Source organism: Dendrobates tinctorius, unplaced genomic scaffold, assembly GCF_039654945.1.
Source record: "Dendrobates tinctorius isolate UK_male_01 unplaced genomic scaffold, ASM3965494v1 ptg000028l, whole genome shotgun sequence".
Lineage (NCBI taxonomy): Eukaryota > Metazoa > Chordata > Amphibia > Anura > Dendrobatidae > Dendrobates > Dendrobates tinctorius.
Window position 1 is genome coordinate 71,975,554 of NW_027361696.1, and position 24,199 is coordinate 71,999,752.

At 41.9% G+C, this 24,199-nt stretch overlaps 1 protein-coding gene across 1 annotated transcript; it reads left to right on the top strand.

Annotated features, from left to right (window-relative positions):
- Positions 1 to 1,998: 1,998 nt before the first annotated feature.
- Positions 1,999 to 22,258, top strand: LOC141085539 (transcription factor Spi-B-like). The gene is made up of 6 exons (XM_073570977.1): positions 1,999 to 2,115; positions 6,638 to 6,662; positions 8,611 to 8,716; positions 16,483 to 16,676; positions 17,727 to 17,883; positions 19,782 to 22,258. Exons 1-6 carry the CDS (start codon positions 2,093 to 2,095, stop codon positions 20,099 to 20,101), a joined length of 825 nt encoding a protein of 274 aa, XP_073427078.1. The 5' UTR covers positions 1,999 to 2,092; the 3' UTR covers positions 20,102 to 22,258.
- The last annotated feature ends 1,941 nt before the right edge of the window (positions 22,259 to 24,199 follow it).

The window sequence follows — 24,199 nt, forward strand, 5'->3', positions numbered from 1 at the left end:
CCGAGCATGCTCATATAACACCTTATCCGAGCACACGCACTCATCACTAGTTGTCTCAGTTAAAGGAGTTGTACTGGGAAAATACGTATTTGCTTATCCAAAGGCTAGGTGACAATTCACTAATCCATGAGGGTCTGACCGCTGTGATCACCACCGACCGCCGATCCATTCATTCCCAATGGAGCGTCCAGTGTTTTTCCATTGGAGCATCAGTCATCATCATTTTGCAGTTAGGGTAAAAGTGCCTTGTTTGATCAAATTGTCACCCACCTTGCAGATAGGTGATAACCAGTTTTCACCGGACAACCCCGTTAAGACAATGTCTGATGTATAGGCATCCAAATATTGTGGCTCTAGTTAAGTGCGTCACTTAGCTATTTTTTGGCAGCCCCATAGACCGTGTCAGGCTGGGTCACCAATACATTGACTCGTGGGACTCACTATTCTGCAACATGCAAAAATGACCTGACCCTAGTACCCAAATTAACTTTTGCTTCTATGTAATAATAATTTGGCTATCTTGTTTAATAAGTGATTAGATGATACCTTTTCCTGCAACTAGTGACAAAGTTCTGCTCATCAGCACTCCTTCAGAGCAGCCCACCGGATGATTCTCCTGTTCTCCTGTGAGCCAGTCCAAGCCTGCCCATAGACGATCAATGAAGCTGAGCACGAGCATTCAAGACGCAACTGCGGATCCTCAATCTTTGGGTTCCAAAGCCCCGATTTCTGCATTGTCCGGGTACCATTGAGAGGATATGAAGTGGAGCAGCGATTGTTATTCATCTCTATGTAGCACCACCATATGCCGCAGCTTTTTAAAGTACATTTCTTAGCAAGAATGCTGCAATTGTGGTAGAAAATTGAGAAAAAAAAAAGCAATCTGTGACTCCACTTCCAATTTTCAGGAACTCAAAAGAAAGCAAACACAAAACTTCCCTATTCATTACAGAGCCCGGTATCGCTGGGCATGGATGCGACACCTAGATTAAAGGGACACTAAACCCAAGGCATCTGCTCTGGTCTCCGAGATAAGGTGCTAATATGGTTCACACCTATGTCTGCGCCTGTCTCTGCAGGTGATTATGGAGACTTCCTTTCTTTTATCCAGTTGAAGAAAATGTCGTCGTTATGTCGTTGCCATATTTAGCTCATGGGCTCGTCGTGACCACTCTAGATCTAGGACCCGGTTTATTGGGGGTTCCACCCTCTGACTGGCAATATGAATCTGCATATCTCCCGACAATAATTGGAGATAAAAACGGCTCGGGATTGAATTTTTCATTATGCTCAAAATGGGGTCTTCCTGGAATAATTGTGGAGCGGTCAGGAGAGCAAAACCATCCCCTCCAGGCATCCACATATGTCCTCTCGTTCTGAAGCTCATCCTCACTTCTGTTTGGCCAAAAGGAGGGCTTAAGCCCCCAAAACTTTACATTGCAGTGGAGCGATGGTTCGGCCGACAGATATCCGCCCAACTCTGCCATACACAGGAGAGCGCGCTCGGCCGACTCCTCCGAGAGTGGAGGAGGCTGTCCAAAATCAGACATGCCGGATCCATAAACCCCCCAACCGCATCTGTCTGGGGCCCCCATACACATTAGACCTATGGGCTGGTTAATGACAGTGTCTATCATTAAGCCATAGCTAATCATGCAGAACATTACTATATATATATGCACACATGCACAAGCAAATATATATATATAGGTTTTTATATTAAATATATATATATATATTTTTTTTTTTTAATTTTCATAGAAAAAAAATGTGTGTGTATATATATATATAGCCAAGAGCCCTGGAATGTCAAAGTGTAGCACTGCCGGCAGATGGGACAGGTGTAGGATCCTTTCACCCCTGTTGGTGGAGGCTTTACATGACGGCATCCTCTGTGCACATGTGCATCTCCTCTATTGTGAAACCTATGGCTCCGCCTGTGACTTGAAGGACTTGTCCCTCCCTCAAGCACAAAAAGTTAAAAAGCACGCCTCAGGTGTGATATTAGAGTTTGGAAGGGGCGCCATAAACACAGAATCTTCTCTACAGCAAGCATCACTACCACCGGCAGCCTCAGTGTGCTGCCATAAAGATGCTCTCCCTAGACTCACTACGGTACGTGGTGTTTGAATTTATTTTTTTAATGCATCAGAGTTGACTGTTATTGTAATTATTATTTTTTCCCTAGACAGATTTTTTTTTTATATATATATATATAGGAAAAATATAATATTTATAAAAAGATATATATATGATTTTTCCCCCTAGATAGATATATATTAGATAGTAATTACCTGCAAAGTATTATTACAGAAAGTAGATATGAGATGGATATAAGCAAAACGGTGATATGCGATCAATAGATTTATGTAAAAAATACAAGTTCTCCAACCTTATAATACATATTATAGGGGGTTTGTTTTGTTTTTTATTTAATAGATATTATATTATAGATTGACCTGAGCTAGATATTCCATGAGGTAGATGGACTGACAGATGGATATGAGATCAGTAGATGCCAAATCAAAATGTTCTGTAACGTTTCTATTTTTTTTTTTTACATATTTCCTTTTTTTAAGATTGATACATAGAAAATAGATAGATAGATAGATAATAGAGCGATAGATAATAGAGAGATAATAGATAGATGATAGAGAGATAGCGAGATAGATAGATAAATAGATAATAGATATATTAGATAGGTATGAGATGGATAAATAAAAGATATGTGATAGTCAATAGTTGGATGTAAAACCTGTTGTGCATGTGTTTTTTTCTTTTGTAGCTATATACATATGAGATGGGTAGATATTGGGTATATTAGACATAGAGGACATATGGGGAGATATTGGCACAGACAGATAGAAGTTCTGAGATGGATGTGATCTGTAGATGTCATTACCTCAGTAGTGAGGATTCCTGGAGCTGATTCTCCGTCCTGGATACGGCAGGCGTTCTGCTATCTGGTAGTGGGCACCATTAGATGATGAGCCATGGATATTATGTGATGTACATGCCGTCATGTATAATGTTACAGAAGCTTGTTGTGTTTTTTTTGTTCCTCTCCTTTCTTGTTCTGATTGCACTTTGCACGGTCCGAGCTGTCGCTGACATGCCGATGTTATATGCTAAGTATTAATCATTCCTAAAATATTGATCTTCAAACAATGAGAAACTGTTTTGGTGCCCAGATAGGACGGTGGCAAATAAAATATATATTTGGATGAAATCTTGCTCCATGTGATGGAACACGTCATTTAACGTTTCTTAAAGTCTATTACATCATAACGGATTACATTTTAGGAAGAAGTAGATGTTCGGGAGAGATGGATCGGCGCATAGATATTACATAGATATTGGGGTTGCAATTAGATATTAAAACAATGGGAAAAAAATAAACAGATTGAGAGAGAATAGATATATGATAGATAATAAATAGATAATAGATAGATACTAGATAGATAGATAATAGATTGATAGATACTAGATAGAGAAATAGATGGAAGATGAAGAGAGATAGATTGAAGATAGATAAGAGAGAGATAGATTGATGAAGTGATGGATAAAGATATAGATGAGAGATGGATGAATGGATGGAGTGATAGATAATAAATAGATGGATGAGTCCTGAAAACATGGCAGGGCTTTTCTGGATTCCTTATTTAATTTCGGTTGTTGGTTACAACCTGGGGTCTGGCACCATATATATATATATATATATATATATATATATATATTGTACAGGCTGGTGCTGCTTCATTTTCTTTCATTTTTATAGATAGCTGTATAGATATTTGGAATTAACCAAAACTTATATAGAAGCTACTGGTGGAAATGACTGAGAGATTTACTTTGTTGTATCTAGATAAACCTTCTCAGGCAAAATAGTCTGTGAGCTGGCACCAGACACACAGGGCACATTCCCCCCAGCATCATCCACCCTCCCCGAGTTATGCGATCAGTCAAGTATAATTGCACAGAATCAGATCTTCACCAGCTCCCCCTAGTGGCCACTATAGTATCTGCTTGTTGCAGGCTCAGCCTATGTCCCTTTAAATAAAAACTGTTTGTTACAAATTGGAGAACATTCCGGCCCCTGCAGAACCTCTTGGCAATTAGAAATCATACTGCCACATTATTTTCTGTGTACTACACTTTGGGCTATGCTTTTCTTTTTCTGTCAAAGGCTCATACAACTTTAGTCGCAGTCTTGCTGTATATATATATATATATATATATATCTCTCTGGAGGATAAAGATGGTGAATGATAATTTTTGCCAGTGCACCGAGCATGAGCAAGTGCCAAATCTAGATACATTCATAAGCGGGGTGATTTTTTTTTTTTTTTAGTGTCATTGTGTTAGATTACAGCAAACAGAATTATACTTCTGTTCCTTTTATAGTATCACCCTTTCTCTGCTATGCAAAGTTCTCTCCCTTGGGGCAGTAAGATGCACAGAATGAGCGCCAATGTGGGCGACAAAAGTGTGCAGGCCGTGATCCGGGAAGCAGCAGGCGGCACCAATGACGCACAGGTCTAGCCCTTCTGTCGACGTATTGGACTTTCCTTTTGCAACTGCAGCGCTTTCTTGTAGGACTAGTAACGTCAAATATCTACACACATGTATATAATTTCATACATATTAGTCCTTAAAGCCCAAAACACACCATGGGTCACACTCCGTAATATCTGAATAACACTGAATGCCACAAAATAAAATTAATGGCACAAGGAATGTATAGTGCATATAGGTCAGCAATGCCGGAGTGTGTGTCGCAGTGGCAGCTTGGACACACACTCAGGTATTGCTGACCTATATGCACGATTTGTAACGTCTATACACTGCTCTATAGGTAAAACACTAGAGGCAATGTAACCTAGGGTCCGGGCACTGTTCCTAGATATAAGTAGATGCCGCACTGGCACTGGACTTAATATGGATCTCAGGCACTAGTTGCTATTTCAATAAAAGGAGTAGTTTGGCTATTATATGTACCACCTAGCATTTATTTTAATTTATTCAGCAGTGTGTTTGCTCCAGCTGCTCGCGATCTCTAGTTTTTGAGGCATTCTTTATGTAACATGGTTTTCATTGTGAATAAAATTGTAATATTTTTTGCTATACATTCCTTGTGCCACTAATTTTATTTTGTGGCTTTCAGTGTTATACGTGTATATGATGTGTGAGCGTTGCTGATCACGGTGTCCACTGCTTGGGAGACGTATGTGTGAGATATAGAACTTGTGTAATTGCTTTTTATTCTCAGAAAAGGGGAAACTAAACTACATCCCTCAGCAGAGAACGATGGAAAATAGTCGTGTTCTGGTAACATAAAAAAAAAACAAGCCTTATCCAAATCCAGAACGACAGATTCTCACATTCCCTTAGGCCGAATTCACGGACATTAATTACATTATGGGACTGGTATATTATCCCCAGTTACAGGGGAAATTCAGCCGCCTGTCTGCATAGCAGAGCTGACTGGCTCTTCCAGGATCCAGCAGCTCCTGCTGCCTCTCTATATCCAGTGATCACATGACCACTGGGTCCTGAGGAGGAAGCACTATCAATCCTAATATGTATACACATGATCAAGAAGGCGGACACGGTAATAAATCTATGTGGGAAGTCCGTCTGTGTCTGACAGCCAGCTCCTTTCCCCATCAACTGCACAACTGCTGCAAGCTGCTTACTCTGCACTGACGTTTTAAAACGTCGATGCAGAGTAAAGTGTGGACCGCCTGGACGTTTAAAGTCTAAAGGCCTTCCAGATGTCAATATACCTAAAAAAAAAAGATGTGAAAATCTCTAGATATTACAGAAAAAAAGAATGATGCTTTTAAACTGATGCGAGTTAGACTTAATGGGTGATAGATTATCAAATATTCTGAATTAATGGATAACCACCAACAATATGATGCAAAATGGTTTCTGATTGCATTGTCACGTCCTCATTACTTTCCATTATATACATGTACAATCTTAAAGGGAACCTATCACTTTAATCATGTAGTCTGATCTTCTAATCTCAGGAGAAGCTGACTGGATTGATATACAGGTTATAGGGAAAAGATTCAGTATATTATTCACTTAAATCCCAACTGATTCTGGAGTCTGGGTCATAGAAGGTTGATCCTAGCAAGGGTTCCTTCTCTATGATGCCAATCCAGATGGAAAACCCTTTCAATGACCCACTCAGCTCTGCTAGGTCTGTAAATTTACTACACACATAGGAAGTTCCCATCAAGCGACAGAAAAGCACTTGCTATTGCAAGGAGTTTGCCTCTGGATTATAGCAAATTTGTTACAACTGTTTCCGGCTGTAGTATAAAAAATAAAATAGATAAATAAAATAATAAAAAAAGACATTGTTAAAAAAATAAAATATTAAAAACAATTTTATATATATATGTGTGTGTGTGTGTGTGTGTATGTATATATATATATATATATATATATATATATATATATACATATATATATATTCTCACTTCTATCATGTGTCTTATTCGTCAACGCCATTTCAGGAAGTGTGATAAAGATATGAATCGACTGTTAGGAAGTTTTGTATTCGTACCCAGTGTCGTGCTCTGAACGTTGTAAATGACTTTCGTATTTTTCTTTTTTCCCACAGTATCGACAGTACTTTTAGTTGCTTGGTAAGTCATCCCTATATGTATATACTTATATGTGTATGTGTGTAAATGGGGAAAAGCCACATAGAAGTAGCAATAAACTAAATTAAGGGTCTGGTATATAGTTTTTAGTAATTTGCGGCGGAAAGAAAAAAAGGGGGCAAACTATGGATTTGTGAAAGTGCTCCTTTACTTTTAAAGATCAGAAACTACATCTTTGCATAATTATTTTCTTGTGTAGCATATTGCTACCTGGAAACTATCAACAAGCTGTTGTTGATGGATCTTGTTATTGTTGTCTCTGTTTAGTCTATTGTTACTTTTTTCCCCCTGCTGACCTGATGTCCCGTATACCATTTTCAGGTCCAGCTTGCTGATAGTCTCTGCCCAGGAGAATGGAGCCTGGAAACTAACAGCAAGCTTTTGTTGACGGATCCTGTTAATATTGTCTCTGATTAGTTTATTATGTTTTCCCCCTACTGAGGTGATATCCCATATACCATTTCCAGGCTTTGTTATACTGGGCAACAAACTGTTGTTGACAGATCCTGTTATTGTTGTTTCTGTTTAGTCTCTGGTCATGTTTTCCCCCTACTGAGGTGATGTCCCATATACAGTTTACAAGCCCAGCTTGCTGATAGTTTCCAGCTGCCATTATGCTGAGCAGACACTGACTAAAGGTACTGTCACACTAAGCGATATCGCTAGCAATATCGCTATAACTTGTGACGTTATAGCGATATTGCTAGCGATATCGCTGTGTCTGATACTTACCAACGACCCGCTGGCTATCACTGATCGCGCGAGAACGTCCTGGACTGTTTCTCGTCGTCAGAAAGCTGCTGTTGACGGATCCAGTTATTATTGTGTCTCTGTTTAGTCAGGCTTAGTGGATTTTTCTTGTCTGATGATCAGCACTGATTGCATCAATGGCTTAAAAATCCAATATTGGCCGATGAGGTCTGAGATGTATTTTGGTTTGACTGACAAACGGCTGTTCTGTGACCCATTTTCATTTAATGTGTATGGGGCCTTGAGAGATGGAAGGCGCCTTTCAGGGAACGAGCATGAGCAATGCGCCCTACTGAGCTATTTCCTTGCACGAGTAGATGAATGTGAAGGGCTTAAAAATCTTTATTTCACCATGTTTTGGGATAGTCTTTAGTAATGGCCACGGCTGTGTGTTACACTTATTAATCCGCCATAGACCTATACATAGTCCCACTTCCTAAATCCTTCTCCCTATAACCAGCCTGCATGGACGGGATACATGGAGTTACTTATATCAACCAATGAGATTGCTGCTTTTAATTTTACATAGGGGTCTTAAAAAAAAAAAAAAAGAGCTGTCATCTGATTGGTTGCTATGGGCAAGTTTCATCTCCACTGCTCACAACTACCAACTTCTGCTTTCCCCAACATATGATGCCCTTACTAATTTTTAGGGCAGTTCCTCCATATATTTCAGGATAAAAATGATTAAATTTCCTGGCACATCAGACTTTATTTACCACAATTGGCCTTGTTAATCGTAGCAACCAATCACAGCGCAACTTTCATTTTTCCAGAGCCATTAAGGAAATGAAAGCTGAGCCCTGATTGGTTGCCATGGACAACGAGGCCTGCTTTGATAAATGAAGCCTGTTTGTGTTAGTTAGAGTCTTGAAATTGAGGACGGTGAAAACAAATAAAGAGAAACTGAAATCTATTCTTTTTCCTCCATTTTGTCCAAGAATGACAGACACTATAAGGGAAAGACACCGCTGGTCATTTTCCATTACAATTGCGGCTCCGTTATAAATGTAGTGTATTGAAATAAACAGATGTCTGTGTAAAAGTGGTCTATCATAATGAGCTGGGCTTTTTTTTTTGTAAAAATATAAACTAATGGTCTCCAACCAGTGGCAAGAACTACAAGTCCTATATGACCAAGGCATATTATAACCTTATAACGAGCCTCTTCTGCTTGCAGGGCATGCACGCTTTTCCTCAATATCCTGATACAATGTTTCCAGACTTGGACAACTTCAAACATCCCGGCAACTTACCACAGACCATTGAGCCTGAGCCTCACATAGGTAAAGTACCCATCCCTCCCTCCATCCTCCTCCATTACTACACATGATACTTTGGGTATTAATATCACGACTATTTGATAGTAAAATGAGGAAGATATCCGAAGTGCAAACAATGGACGGCTGTGTATCTACTGGATTTGCCATAAATGTATGATAGATGGTGGCCTGAGATCTCCGCCTACCGAGAGAATGGTCATTTGATCCCCGATGAGATATAAGGGTCTGAAATTGACGACTCAAGGGCCCGTTACACATAGCGATATCGCTAGCATTATCGCTATAACGTCACTGGTTTTGTGACGTTATAGCGATATTGCTAGCGATATCGCTATGTCTGATACTTACCAGCGACCGGCTCCCCGCTGATTATCGCTGATTGCGCGAGAACGTCCTGGGCCATTTCTCGTCGTCAGCTTCCTGCTGGGCTTCCTGTGGCGCCGACGATCCACGCGTGGGCGGGAGGACGTCAGGATCGCCGCGTCTGACAGGTAAGTAGCGACCCCCGACCCCTGCGATGTCGCTGGTGAGATCTGCCTGTGTGGCAGCTCACTAGCGACCACTTAGCGATGCATCAGCGAACCATATCGTTGTCGGGATCGCTGGTGCATCGCTAAGTGTAACGGTACCCTAAGGCCTCTTTCACACTTCAGTTTTTTTATGTCAGTTGCAAACCGTCAGAGTGAAAAAACGGATCCGATTCCGCTGTGCAATAAACGGATGCACCCGATCCGTTTTTTGGACGGATCCTCTGCAGCCACCAATGTATGAAATTTAAGCAACAGGACTCTGGAAAAGGAGAGAGGGAAAGAGGGAGAGGAAGAGAGAAATTGATTTTTTTTTCGGTGCCAGAACGGCTTTTGGGGTTAAATTACATGAATGCAAGCTCTTCCGGGCATGCTCAGTATAAAAAAGCGGAATCTGTTGGAAGATTCCGTCAATTAACGGTTTGCAACGGATCCGTCGTCCATAGGCGTCCATTATAGCACATGGCGGACAGCGACGGATCCGTTGCTATCCGCCATTTCAACGCAGGCAAAAAACAATTCATTGTCCGCCCACTCCAGACAGCGAACGCCAAAATTATGATGGATCCGTCAAAAAACGGATGCAACGGATGACCGTCCGTCACAATCCGTCAGTAATGTAAGTCTATGGGAAAAAAAACGGATTCCGCCCAAAAAAATGGCTGATCCGTTTTTTTCTCAAAACGGCGGATTTTGACTGACGTCAAACAACTCAAGTGTGAAAGAGGCCTAAGAGTCCAGTTACACTGCACAATGTGCTTCGTTAATGACCGCCGACTGATCAACACGCTTGTCGGTCGACTGTTGTTTCATAGCCTAAACAGGCTGACCCCGTTTCAGATGCTCTGAATGATCTATCGTTCAGTGCACATAGACAGCCATTGTTCTCTGCAGCACAGGTCCTGTTTCGTCTGGTGAAACTATCTCAGCATGAAAGATCGTTCATTTTACTCTTTTGTCTGATAATTGGCAGCCCATTTGGACTGCAAGATTATCGTGAAGCGAGCGTTTCTAGGCATGAGTGTAAATGGGTAGAGCTAGCTATGCATGTGCTGTTTGTAACCCTCCCGATTTTAGACTTTCTGTGTATCGTGAACAGATGCCTGAACCATGTCCTAAACCTGATCGAATCATATACAAGGCTGTCCAGTTCAGAGCAGGAGACTGGAGCCTAATCTGAACCGTGATACATGGACGTCTGAATTCAACCTTGGTCTGTGTAAATTATGGATATATGTGCAAAGTGCAGTCAGATGATCGTATAAATCAGACCGAGATCTGCCCGCAATGCTCGGACATATAAAAATATATGAAGCCTTCATGCACTTGGGGCGGGAGAGCCGCCAGCCAGTCCGTGAATTGCAGTCAGATGACTGTGTCCTTAATTAACCCCTTAGTGACAGGGCCACATTTTTTAAATCGGACCAGTGTCACTTTATGTGGTAATAACTCTGGAACGTTTCAACAAATCCCAGTGATTTTGAGCTTGTATTTTTTGTGGCACATTATAATGTATGATAATGGTAAAATAAGGTTGATATGTTTTGTGTTTATTTATAAAAAAAATATCACAAATTTGACAAAAATGTAAAAAAAAGGCAATTTTCAAACTTTTAATAACCATCCCTTTAATCCAGATAGTCATACCACAGATAAACATTAATAAATAACATTTCCCTCTTATCTGCTTTACATCAGCACCATTTGTAAAACGTTTTATTTTGTTAGCATTTTAGGAGGTTAAACATGTAGCAGTATTTTTTCAAGGAAATTTACCAAATTTTTTTTTAGGGACTTATCCTGGTTTGAAGTGACTTTGGGGGTCGTATATATTGGAAAACCCCCCAAAAGTGATACCATTCTAAAAACTGCATCCATCCACATATTGAAAACTGCTGTCAGTTAGTTTATTAACCCTTGAGGTGATTTTCAGGAATCAGTGCAAAGTGACATGACAGGAATGAAAAAGTATATTTTTACTACCTAAATGTCCCTATCTTCTGAACATGCCGCTATAGCCGGCAAACTCTAAGGCCGCTATTTGGCCTTGAATTGCCACGGCAAACATCAGGACCACACAGTCATGATTTCAGAGTGCTGATGGAGTTAAAGAGGGAGCCTCATACTGTTAACCATTTATATAATGTAGTCACTTTTGACAGCAGCATCCAAGGGGTTAAACAGATATGGACGATGCCACAGCTGATCGTGGTTGATACAGCAAGTTATCAGCTATAGTGTATAGCTGATAGCTACAGGATTGTCACTGATCAGGGGTATGCTATTCTCTTATATCTCAGGTCAGTAAAAAGACGTATTGGCGGTCATTAAGGGGTAATTACGATGATTGACTCGTCACAACGTTAGGAATGTCTCTCTGAGCTTAACAGTTGCGGTATATGACGAGTCTGATTACAAAAAAGAAAAAAAAATAATAATGAAACAAGACAGGGAAATCTCCTAATTACATGTGACCATTACTCATCAGACCGCAGCAGGCGTCTTAAAGAGCACCACTCACAAGGTCCCTGTTTCCATTAAAAAAACATATATAAATGCATATATAAAAAAAAAATTGCTGCCTTTGAATAGAACCATTACAGAAAAGGTGGTTAGTGGCAAACTAAAAACACAACATTTTCCTGTACTAGGATAGGTGACATGATACATCCCTAGACCTGGAAGTAGGGGGTTAATTGTAATGGGGTCCCTTCTCCACCATATCCTCCCTGCCAGATACTGATCTCTCACTCCAGACCTGGAAGTAGGGGGTTAATGGTAATGGGGTCCCTTCTCCACCATATCCTCCTTGCCAGATACTGATCTCTCACCCCAGACCTGGAAGTAGGGGGTTAATTGTAATGGGGTCCCTTCTCCGCCATATCCTTCCTGCCAGATACTGATCTCTCACCACAGACCTGGAAGTAGGGGGTTAATGGTAATGGGGTCCCTTCTCCGCCATATCCTCCCTGCCAGACACTGATTTCCCATCCCCAGAGCTGGAAGTAGGGGGTTAATGGTAATGTGGTCCCTTCTCCACCATATCCTCCCTGCCAGATACTGATCTCACTCCAGACCTGGAAGTAGGGGGTTAATGGTAATGAGGTCCCTTCTCCGCCATATCCTTCCTGCCAGATACTGATCTCTCACCACAGACCTGGAAGTAGGGGGCTAATGGTTATGGGGTCCCTTCTCCACCATATCCTCCCTGCCAGATACTGATCTCTCACCCCAGACCTGGAAGTAGGGGGTTAATTGTAATGGGGTCCCTTCTCCGCCATATCCTTCCTGCCAGATACTGATCTCCCATCCCCAGAGCTGGAAGTAATGGGTTAATTGTAATGGGGTCCCTTCTCCGCCATATCCTCCCTGCCAGATACTGATCTCCCATCCCCAGACCTGGAATTAGGGGGTTAATTGTAATGGGGTCCCTTCTCCGCCATATCCTCCCTGCCAGATACTGATCTCCCATCCCCAGAGCTGGAAGTAGGGGGTTAATTGTAATGGGGTCCCTTCTCCACCATATCCTCCCTGCCAGATACTGATCTCTCACTCCAGACCTGGAAGTAGGGGGTTAATGGTAATGGGGTCCCTTCTCCGCCATATCCTTCCTGCCAGATACTGATCTCTCACCACAGACCTGGAAGTAGGGGGCTAATGGTAATGGGGTCCCTTCTCCACCATATCCTCCCTGCCAGATACTGATCTCCCATCCCCAGAGCTGGAAGTAGTGGGTTAATTGTAATGGGGTCCCTTCTCCGCCATATCCTCCCTACCAGATACTGATCTCCCATCCCCAGACCTGGAATTAGGGGGTTAATTGTAATGGGGTCCCTTCTGTGCCTTATCCTCCCTGCCAGATACTGATCTCTCACCCCAGACCTGGAAGTAGGGGGTTAATTGTAATGGGGTCCCTTCTCCGCCATATCCTCCCTGCCAGATACTGATCTCCCATCCCCAGAGCTGGAAGTAGGGGGTTAATTGTAATGGGGTCCCTTCTCCACCATATCCTCCCTGCCAGATACTGATCTCTCACTCCAGACCTGGAAGTAGTGGGTTAATTGTAATGGGGTCCCTTCTCCGCCATATCCTCCCTACCAGATACTGATCTCCCATCCCCAGACCTGGAATTAGGGGGTTAATTGTAATGGGGTCCCTTCTCTGCCTTATCCTCCCTGCCAGATACTGATCTCTCACCCCAGACCTGGAAGTAGGGGGTTAATGGTAATGGGGTCCCTTCTCCGCCATATCCTCCCTGCCAGATACTGATCTCCCATCCCCAGAGCTGGAAGTAGTGGGTTAATTGTAATGGGGTCCCTTCTCCGCCATATCCTCCCTACCAGATACTGATCTCCCATCCCCAGACCTGGAATTAGGGGGTTAATTGTAATGGGGTCCCTTCTCTGCCTTATCCTCCCTGCCAGATACTGATCTCCCATCCCCAGAGCTGGAAGTAGTGGGTTAATGGTAATGGGGTCCCTTCTCCGCCATATCCTCCCTGCCAGATACTGATCTCCCATCCCCAGAGCTGGAAGTAGTGGGTTAATTGTAATGGGGTCCCTTCTCCGCCATATCCTCCCTACCAGATACTGATCTCCCATCCCCAGACCTGGAATTAGGGGGTTAATTGTAATGGGGTCCCTTCTCTGCCTTATCCTCCCTGCCAGATACTGATCTCCCATCCCCAGAGCTGGAAGTAGTGGGTTAATGGTAATGGGGTCCCTTCTCCGCCATATCCTCCCTGCCAGATACTGACCTCCCATCTCCAGAGTTGGAAGTAGGGGGTTAATTGTAATGGGGTCCCTTCTCCGCCATATCCTCCCTGCCAGATACTGATCTCCCATCCCCAGAGCTGGAAGTAGGGGGTTACTGGTAATGTGGTCCCTTCTCCGCCATATCCTCCCTGCCAGATACTGATCTCCCATCCCCAGAGCTGGAAGTAGGGGGTTACTGGTAATGGGGTCCCTTCTCCGCCATATCCTCCCTGCCAGATACTGATCTCCCATCCCCAGAGCTGGAAGTAGGGGGTTAATTGTAATGGGGTCCCTTCTCCGCCATATCCTCCCTGCCAGATACTGATCTCCCATCCCCAGAGCTGGATGTAGGGGGTTAATGGTAATGTGGTCCCTTCTCCGCCATATCCTCCCTGCCAGATACTGATCTCCCATCCCCAGAGCTGGATGTAGGGGGTTAATGGTAATGTGGTCCCTTCTCCGCCATATCCTCCCTGCCAGATACTGATCTCCCATCCCCAGAGCTGGATGTAGGGGGTTAATGGTAATGTGGTCCCTTCTCCGCCATATCCTCCCTGCCAGATACTGATCTCCCATCCTTAGGCCACAGAGCTTTTCTCCTGCATAGGGCATATAATACAAAGACCTTGTTAGGGCTGGAGGTGGCATGCAAATAATCCTCTAGGAAATTTGCAAGACTGTTGTATGGAAAGCGGGAGCTGGCAGTTCCTTGACAGTTTCCTAACAAAAGAAGCTCTGTGCCCCCTCTTCTAATAAACCCTATCACTAACATTACAGACTTCATTATCTCCATCACTGTATGGTTTTATTGTAGTAGTGCCGACGACACTGTTTTTCCCCTTACTTTTTTCCATGCTGAAAAAAAAACATCATGTTAATAATTTGGTTATGTCAGCCTTGTAAATGTAAAGAAAAATACCCCCCCCTACACAAAACCAGTATGAAGAAAATTAGTTCTGGTTTTCACAGTAGCTTTTTATGCCTTAAAATTTGTTGCAAACTCCCCCCAAACCCTCAGGGTTTATACCAAGTATGGACGTAATCCCTTATGCATAGGCCAAGTGATAACTTTCTAATCACTGGGAATCTGACTTCTGGAACATTCACTGAAGGTCAAACTCTGCTCCATTGATTCTCCATGACAGTGCTGGAGCTGGCTGCCATCTTCGGCAGTGCCATGGACCATGAATGAAGAGGAAGTGTGCATGATTGACCTTCATCATTCAGTATAGGGTGTGTAGAGCCCGATTTTGGGGATCATTAGGGATGTCAGAAGTTGGACCTCCAGTCATCACGATCTCTTAACCACAGAAACACTTCAGTATTTGGGTTTGAATCATAGGTGGCAATTTGGTTCTGAAAATTAGACATTGTGCAGTTTTGTATAAATGTTATGTTGACCACTGTATTTCTTCTCTGCCTTTTTATGCAAGAAAAGCTGCATAAAAGGCATCCCTCCTAACATTGTGATACTTAAAATATTCAATATTTTAGCCAAGCATTAAAAAAAATCCTAAATAGTAAGAATGTTTTGAAAAACACAATTTAAATCACATTATTAATATGTGGTGTGACTGCTCTTTGCCTTCAAAAAAGCATCAATTCTTCTTTTAGGTACAGTTTTACACAGGTTTTGAAGGAACTCGATAGGGAGGTTATTCCAAACATCTGGGAGAACTAACCGCAGATCTTCTATGGATGTCACCTGTGCAATTTTACACAGACTGGATGATGTTGAGATCAGGGATCGGTGGGACCACTTCCAGGAATCCTTATTCGTTTTTTTTTTACATTGGATGTTTGGGGTTGTTACCCCGATGCAGAATATATTTGGAGACAATTAGCCACCTACTTGATGGTATTGATTGATGGATAGATATCTGCCTGTATTTCTTAGCCTTGAAAACACCATAAATCCTGACCATAAACCCAACACCATTTGTTGAAATGCCACCCCAAACTTTCAAGGAATTTTTCCATGAAGACAGCTACCGAACAGTAGATAGGTTTAGCCGAGTTCCACTGGTTGCTGCCAGTTCTAGGTTGATGGCACTTATGGACATCTTCCAGTTTCGAAAGAAAGCAAACACGATGTGACTCTCATCTGCTGCACTAACTTTCCTTGTACCGTTCTCAACATTGACACAGCTGTTTCAGTCAACGACTGTGCTTCAACCTACATATTAAACTGATGATCATTTCCTTCTGTTTGGCATAATTGGTTGCACACCTCCCAAAATCCTGACTTTGTGCAAGCGTAGAGCCCCAATTTCAACATCAAAAGAATTTGCACAAACAACATCCACAGAAGATCTGTGGTTGGTTCTCCAAGATATTTTGCATTTATTGCATGCGACCGAAACCAGAGTCACAACGCAAGTGTGTGTCAGGTCTTCTTGCTCTAGTTTGGTGATTGAGCGGTATTCTTTTTCATTAATTCCTTCCTCTTGATTTGTAATGGGTTGATGTCTTGTTTTTTGGATTTTAGACTTTCTTTGGAACTTGATGGATCCACATGATGTCTGTTATGAGGAGTACGAGAATAGCCAGCTAACACCACTCCAAAATGTTCAAGGTCCCTCCGACTTGCAGGGAAATTATCCCCATTACTACCAGGACCTTACCGGGACTTCTCCTTGTCTGACCCAATGTCCCATGCCTGAGGAATCATACAGTGCTGAGGTAAGGTTCCAAAAGGCTATGTGCACAGTGAGTCTTTTTGCTGAGTTTTCAGTGCAGAAACTCAAGATTTTGAGACTTAGTAAGATTCCGCTGCAAAAACGTCATGGCGCACAGCCTTAACCCGGCAATTTTGATGAGACTGGACGACCATCTGATGTAGATGGGGGCTTCCTCATACTTGTCAGGGGAGACGAGAATAATAAAAAAAATGCGAAAGTGGAAAAAAGCCAGTTCACCATAAATATTTAAAGTCCAGTACGCAGGAAACCATGTTCTGACAAAACGTTGATAGATGCAAAAAGAGAGAAAAGTTCCAGCTTCTGATAAAAAAAACTACAACTTTATTTGGTCATTAAACATTAATTCCAGAAACATTTGAAGCACAATGAAACGCGTTTCGGTACACAATCCGGCGTTCTAAGTCAATGAGAAGAATTGGATCGTCGTAATTTCAGTGGCGATAACCAGCGGCTTTCTCCTCTCTTCCTGTTAACTCTTGGCTCGTCCGAGTATTTTTATCTTGTAAATTTACACCATTGTCAGACTTGTCTAGTCTAGAACTGGCTTTATATACAAGTGGTTCATGCTGGGTAACAAATTTGGCGCATCTTTATTAACTTATTCTCTAAATTTTACAAAAAAATGTTGGCTTAATTTGTGCCACTTTTTACTCCTAAATTTGGTTACATAGCCACATTTTATGTAACACCACTTTTTTTCCCCAAATAAACCGCAGAAATGAAAAATGTCTGAAACTTTGTGTAGCAAAATGTCTGAAACTTGGTGTAGCAAAATTTGGCTTTTTTTTGCAAGGGTAGACACAAACAAATTAGTAAAAGCTGGTGTAGGATCAGAGTGGTGAATTCTACTTCTTCTCACTTTAATATAGAAAACCTTCATGAATAGTGGTCCATGTGTCATTTCAATAATCCCCCTGCCTAAGCCCAACTGTGGTATGAATAGTCATCATTCAATAAAGCCCCTGCTTAAGCCCGGCTGCAGTATTAATACTCCTCAGTGGTATTAATGGTGGAATGTTTCTTTCTACAGCCGTTTAATCCATATCCTCAGACCTATACGTTACCGTGCAATCTCCGGAGTCCTTCACTCTCTGAAGAAGATGAATTTGCAGATCCAAATCTAGAGGTGTCAGACAGCGATTCTAGCGGGGATTCGCCTTCTGGCTGTGGAGGGTGTTGTGAACCAGGTATGTGAAGATTTGTCATATTTTAAATATAGCAGAATGTTTCTCACAAACGGTGTATATATATCTACCAAAAGGGTTGTGTGTTATACCTTCTCGCAGATTAAATGGATTTTGTAGGATCAAAAAAAAAAAAAAAAAACCGTGGCCGCTTTCTTTCAAAAACAGTGTCACACTAGTCTACAGTTTATGTTCGGTATTGTAGCCCAGACAGATTTACTTACAGGAGCTGAACTGCAAGACCCAATCTGAGGACATGTGTTGGCACGGTTTCTGGAAGAAAGCTGGCATTCTTCTTAATCTGTACAACCCATTTAAGAGGAAAAGGGTTACACTTAAAGATAAGGAAACTTGGTAGGCGTCTTATATTTTGAGACTAGTTTCAGTCTAAAAAAAAAATATATATATTTATATATATTTCCAGTATCTGAACCTGCTCATAGGTGCCATGTGCCTTGTTATCGCTGCTGACACTGGGTGGATAGAACGATCACGAGTTTAGATGGCACTCATTCAGCTGTAGGTAAATGCAGAGAATTCATGACATGTAGCCACTTCTTCAAAGATGAAGGTAGACCGAAGCTTAAGGCCGGTGTCAGACTTGCGAGAAACTCGCAAGTCATTGCCCGGCCCTCGGATCAGAGCGTTCAGCTACATGTATTTCTATGCAGTTGAACGCTCTGGTCCCGAGTGCCGGTGGCAGTGTCGGGTATTGCCGTGCGAGTTTCTCGCAAGTCTGATTCTGGCCTAAAGCCCAACCTGTTCGATCCAGACACCAATGCTAATTGTCCCATATTAAGGGAAAAAATTCCTTCCCAATTCCACATACAACAATCAGACTAGTTCCCTGGATTAACGTCCATCACAGAATCTAGTACTCAGATCCTGTAATATCATATTTATCAAGAAATACATCTAGCCCTTCTTGAACTTTTGTAGTGAATCAACCATTACACCATCACGTGGAAGACTGTTTCATAATGTCACTGCTCTTACAGTAAAGAATCCACGTCTGTGATGATTCATCCTTCTTTCTTCTATATGTCGAGAATGCCCCCTTATCACCATAGCAGGCATAGGTGTAAAAAGATCATTAGAAAGCTCTCTGTATGGTCTATTTATACATTCTAATAAGATGGCACCTAAACATTCTTTTCGTTTTTTTCCAATCTGACTAACCCCAAGGTTGATAACCTGTCTTGGTATTAGTCACCCATTTCCTTCATAACCTTGACCTGTTTGTTAGGTAATCCCTACATGTGTTGCGGCTGTCAAACATCCGCGGGAATGAAACCTATTTTTCGAGCACCCCAACATGATTAGATAACCTTATACCAGCTCATTCACTCATCGTTGCCGTGAAACCCTTTTAAAACAAAATAGGTAGATCTTGTCATGTTATCAAGAAACGATCTACAAGGAGACTCAAGGGATATCAAGAAGCTCCGGGTACTCTAGTAGTTTACAGGAAGCTCACGCATATTAAATAGTAGTATTGCTAAAGGATGACCAAAATGGAAATTAATGACCTCCTGAAGGTCATGCACAGGGCTCGTTAACCTCTTTCATCAATGAATGACAGTTTCTTGGCGTTGTAGGGTACAAAAAAAAAAAAACAGATTGCATGCTATCCCTTATCAGAGGCGCATTAGTCAGTGACAGTATGTGCTCCATCCAGTCTAAATACTAATAAACGATAATCGTTATATGACTGTCTATAAATCAAGTAAGACTGATGACCCTGGTGACATACACATGAATCAAAATAATATATGGCTACCATAAAGCACAGCTGAAAGTCCCTAGTGTAGGATTTGCTCGTCATCATTTTGTTGTCCAACCCTTGATAGTAGCTTAGGACTTGTGTAACTCTAACCACTATAATCTAATTTTTCTTTAAGGCGTTCGTAAGAAGGTTCGACTGTACAAGTTTCTCCTAGAGCTCCTCCAGAATGGCGACATGAGAGATTGCATTTGGTGGCTGGACCGGGAGAGAGGGACCTTTCAATTTTCCTCAAAGCACAAAGAGCTGCTTGCTCACAGATGGGGGCAACAAAAGGGAAACCGCAAGAAGATGACCTACCAGAAGATGGCGCGTGCTCTACGCAACTATGGCAAGACTGGCGAGATCAGGAAGGTGAAGAAGAAGCTGACATATCAGTTTGATAGCGTATTACTGAGCGAAAGGAAAATAGAGTCTACCATGCACCCTCTCTTGTAAGCCAACCATCATCTTTTGACTTGTCAACTTTTATAAACTTTTTGTTTTCTTATTTTAATGGAGATTGGTGGACATCACACTGGCAGGTATATATATGACTGTCATCAACATCTTCATTGAATATCACTGTAAATGAACTAAAAGGGAAGTAGTAAGGCCTGACATTCTTCACGACTGGCATGACAGAGGAATGTACAAAGACTTAATTTTGGGGAAAAAAGGTTATTTTCCATCAACTGAATGATGAAACGTAACAATGTTCCTTAAAACCAGATTATCACCACCAATAGTGCCTGAAGAGCTTGTGCCCACTTCCAGGCCTAATCCTGACATAAGTGGACTTTGCGTGATCTTCCTTTAATAAAATACTGCTCTCCTTTTCAAGGTCTAAAAACACCAAGAGAACCTCTACTATAAGAGCATTTGTGGGCTTTGATATTTTTTTCCTTTCCTCTTAATGTTATCTTCTGGTAAGAGCATTAGATTTCTTCTAAAAATCTTTTACCCTCGCATTTCCATTTTTTTTGTCCGTTTCTTTTCTTCCATATTGGATAGGTTAAAAATACATTTAAGAGACTTGTGATCTTCTATGATTCTAGTGAGGTTCAAGCACCAGCACTGCTATATATATATATATATATATATATATATATATATATATATATATATATATAATCTATCCTTTAGCTCTACTAATTGTCCACTCCTTTAGACAGACCATCAGCCACCCGGGCAGGTATCATGTGCCCTAATAGTACACATGCTTCAAACTATTATCTCAGTCTCTTTTAATGCTGAAACGAGAGGAACTGAACAACCTTTAAAGGGAATCTGTCACTGAGTTTTTGCTACCTCATCAAAAGAGCAACATGTCATAAGGGCAGAGGTCCTGATTCCAGCAATGTATCACTTATTAAAAAGTAGGTGCAGTTTTGATAAAATCACTGTTTCCTCTACTGCAGATCATCCGCTTGTCTGAACTCTGTATAACTCCACACACAGCACTGATTGGTAGCTTTCTGTGTATACTGTACATAAGGAGCCAATCAGTGGTGAGGGTGAGGTTACACAGAGCAGGAGGACTACATGGCATGAGACAACTAGTCCTCTAGTCATAATCTCTTGCTAATAAAAAAGTGATTCTATTAAAACTACAAAAAGCAGCCTAATAATGGACACATTACTGGAATCCAGGAATCTACCGCTATAAGATGCTGCTCTCAGATTAAATAGCAAAAAAATCTGCTGCCACATTCCCTTTAGGCTGAGTGCACACATACTTTTTGGCCCTGCGGATTTTTCCACGCAGAATTGAAGAAATCCGCAGGTCAAATGACCTGCATTTTTCCTGCAGATTTCTTCCATTTTTAATGCGGTTTTCTTGTGGTTTTGGAGACTGGGGAGGTGGAAAACCACACAAAAGAAGTAACATGCTGCTGATTTTGTACCGCAGGAAAACTGCGCGGAAAAATCCGCAGCGTCTGCACAGCAGGTTTTTTTTTAATTGATTTACAGTGTACTGTAAATCACACTGCGGATCTGCAGCGTTTCTGCTTTGTAAAATCCGCTGCGGATCCGCAGGAATTCTGCATCGTGTGCACACAGCCTTAAAGAGAAAATTTCATACAACCCGATACCTTGTTCTAAGTAGTGGCGGAAACAATGGGGCAACGTACGACACTAGGATCCAACGACTAAGTAAAATCATCTTCGGCAACTATAGGATCCTCATTACTGATTACCTTACGGAGTCAATTAATAGAAATATATCCACAACCTTGAACATTCTAGGTCCAGACGTTTCAGCCATCGTTTTTTTTTTTTCTATACAAGATCATGATGTAAAATAATAAATAATACACAGACATGTTTGATGTAACAGTAATTCTGTTCAAAGCGAGAGCAGTTCATTTTAGGGCATAATAGCATTATACTCAAATGGTACTAATGTCATATATAGAGAACCAAAGTCACACACATTGTATATAGAATATACGAGAGAGCGGAAGAGACTACGAAGGACCTCATCTCATCCCTTTCGAGTGGCGGTTTTATGTATATACTTGTATTTTTAAAAGGATGTTAATATTGAAAGTGATGTAAATGGTTAAGTTTTTTTCTTATTTTAAAAAAATAAAGCGTGTTTAATTCATTTCACTCTTTTGGGACATTATGCTTGTATCCGATATCTTAAACCTTCACCTTTGTAGAGCACTAACTCATCTCACACTAGTAACCACCACACACCAACAAGGACATTTTAAAGGAACGTGTTTTGAGAAAAGGACTTAAACATTAAGTCAGGATTTATGTAAAAAACAAAACTTTTTTTCCATAATACAATGTGTATTAAAAGAAAATACGATAAAATAAAGAATCTTGCAATTTTCAAATTGGCCACTAAGCCCAATACTAGACTCATACTTCCTATTTTGAACAGGAAGTGAGAATGACAGACTGACTCATTGGGCTACACAGGAGAGATTTTCTAGGCATCTACTGTAAATAGAGGTGTTATCAGTCATTGTCACAGCTCACCTCCTCCCCCTCCTGTACATCACCTATTGTGAATGGTGGATCCTGTGTTATCTACTGTATATAGAAATGAAGGAGTAAACTGGGACCGCTCCTATTGTGAAAGGTGGATTTTGTTGAATCAGTGTATTTAATGAAACTTCTGAAAAGTGTTTTACACAGAATAGGACAGATATATATATCTTTGTACCGTGTTAGCCAGTAGATAGAAAAATATTCAGAATTGAGAGTCTTCAGTGGTTGATACCTTTTAATGGCTAACTGAAAAGATGGTAACACATTGCAAGCTTTCCAGACTATGCAGGTCTCTTCATCAGGCTAGACTAATACAAAATCTGAAGAATCACATTTATACACAAGACAGCACAGAAATAACGCAATAGATAAGACAAGTGATGTGAAGCAGAACTATCATTGTGGGAGAGGGAGAAACAAATATTGGACCAGTTCATAGATAAGGAGTGTGGATGTTTTATTGTCCTCTGATTGGGGTCTCCTAATGTGTTGTGATGCCCCCACAAGGTCTTAAGGCCCCGTCACACACAGCGACTCACCAGCGATCCAGACAACGATATCAACGTGTCAGGATTGCTGGTGAATCGCTACATAATCGCTGGTGAGCTGTCAAACAGGCAGCTTCACCAGCGATCAGCACGAGCGGCGTCGCTGTGTTCGTTAGTTACCAGCGCGCTGATGCAGGCAGCTGGTAACTAACGTACACATCGGGTATCTAAGGGACGCACGTCCCTTAGATACCCGATGTGTACGTTAGTTACCAGCTGATCGCTGGTCTCCTGCGAAAAGAAAGCCCGGGAAATAGAGAGCGCCTCAGGGATTACCTGGCCGACAAAGGTGAGGAGCGAGCCCGGGAGCAGCGAACAAGTGTGTGACGGCGGTGGGAGCTGATGTGCAGCCGGGATCAGGATGAGTGACTGGCGCAGGACACTGGGAGAATCTCCCCACTGCTCCGCTGATACATGCGCCTGCTGTTCCAGTCCTCCACCAGCAGAGGGCGCGCCTGTATCCCCGGCCTCTCCGCGGGCGGCGTCCTGCTGCTTCTTGGTCCCGAGCTTGTAGCGGTGGCACCTGTAACTCGCTGGTAAGTATGGTACACATCGGGTATCTAAGGGACGCACATCCCTTAGATACCCAATGTGTACGTTAGTTACCAGCTGATCGCTGGTCTCCCGCAGCGATGCGTGCTGGCCAGCGGGAGACCAGCAACCAAAGAAATGTCCAGGGCTTTCCAAGAACGATCAGCGATACCGGCAGGGGGGCCGGTCGCTGATCGCTGTCACACACAGCAATCTCAATAGTGAGATCGCTGTTGTGTCACAAAACTTGTGACTCAGCAGCGATCTCACTAGCGAGATCGCTATGTGTGACGAGGCCCTAAGGAGCAAATTCCTTAATTGATGTAAAAAGACATAAATCCATGCGACACATTCATTCCAGCATTGAAAGTGTCAAAGGTCATCATGAGCTTGAACTCCCAGAGTCTTCTCTCTCTCTGGGATGTGAAGTTACTTTTCAATACCAAAATATTCAAATATTCAGAATTGA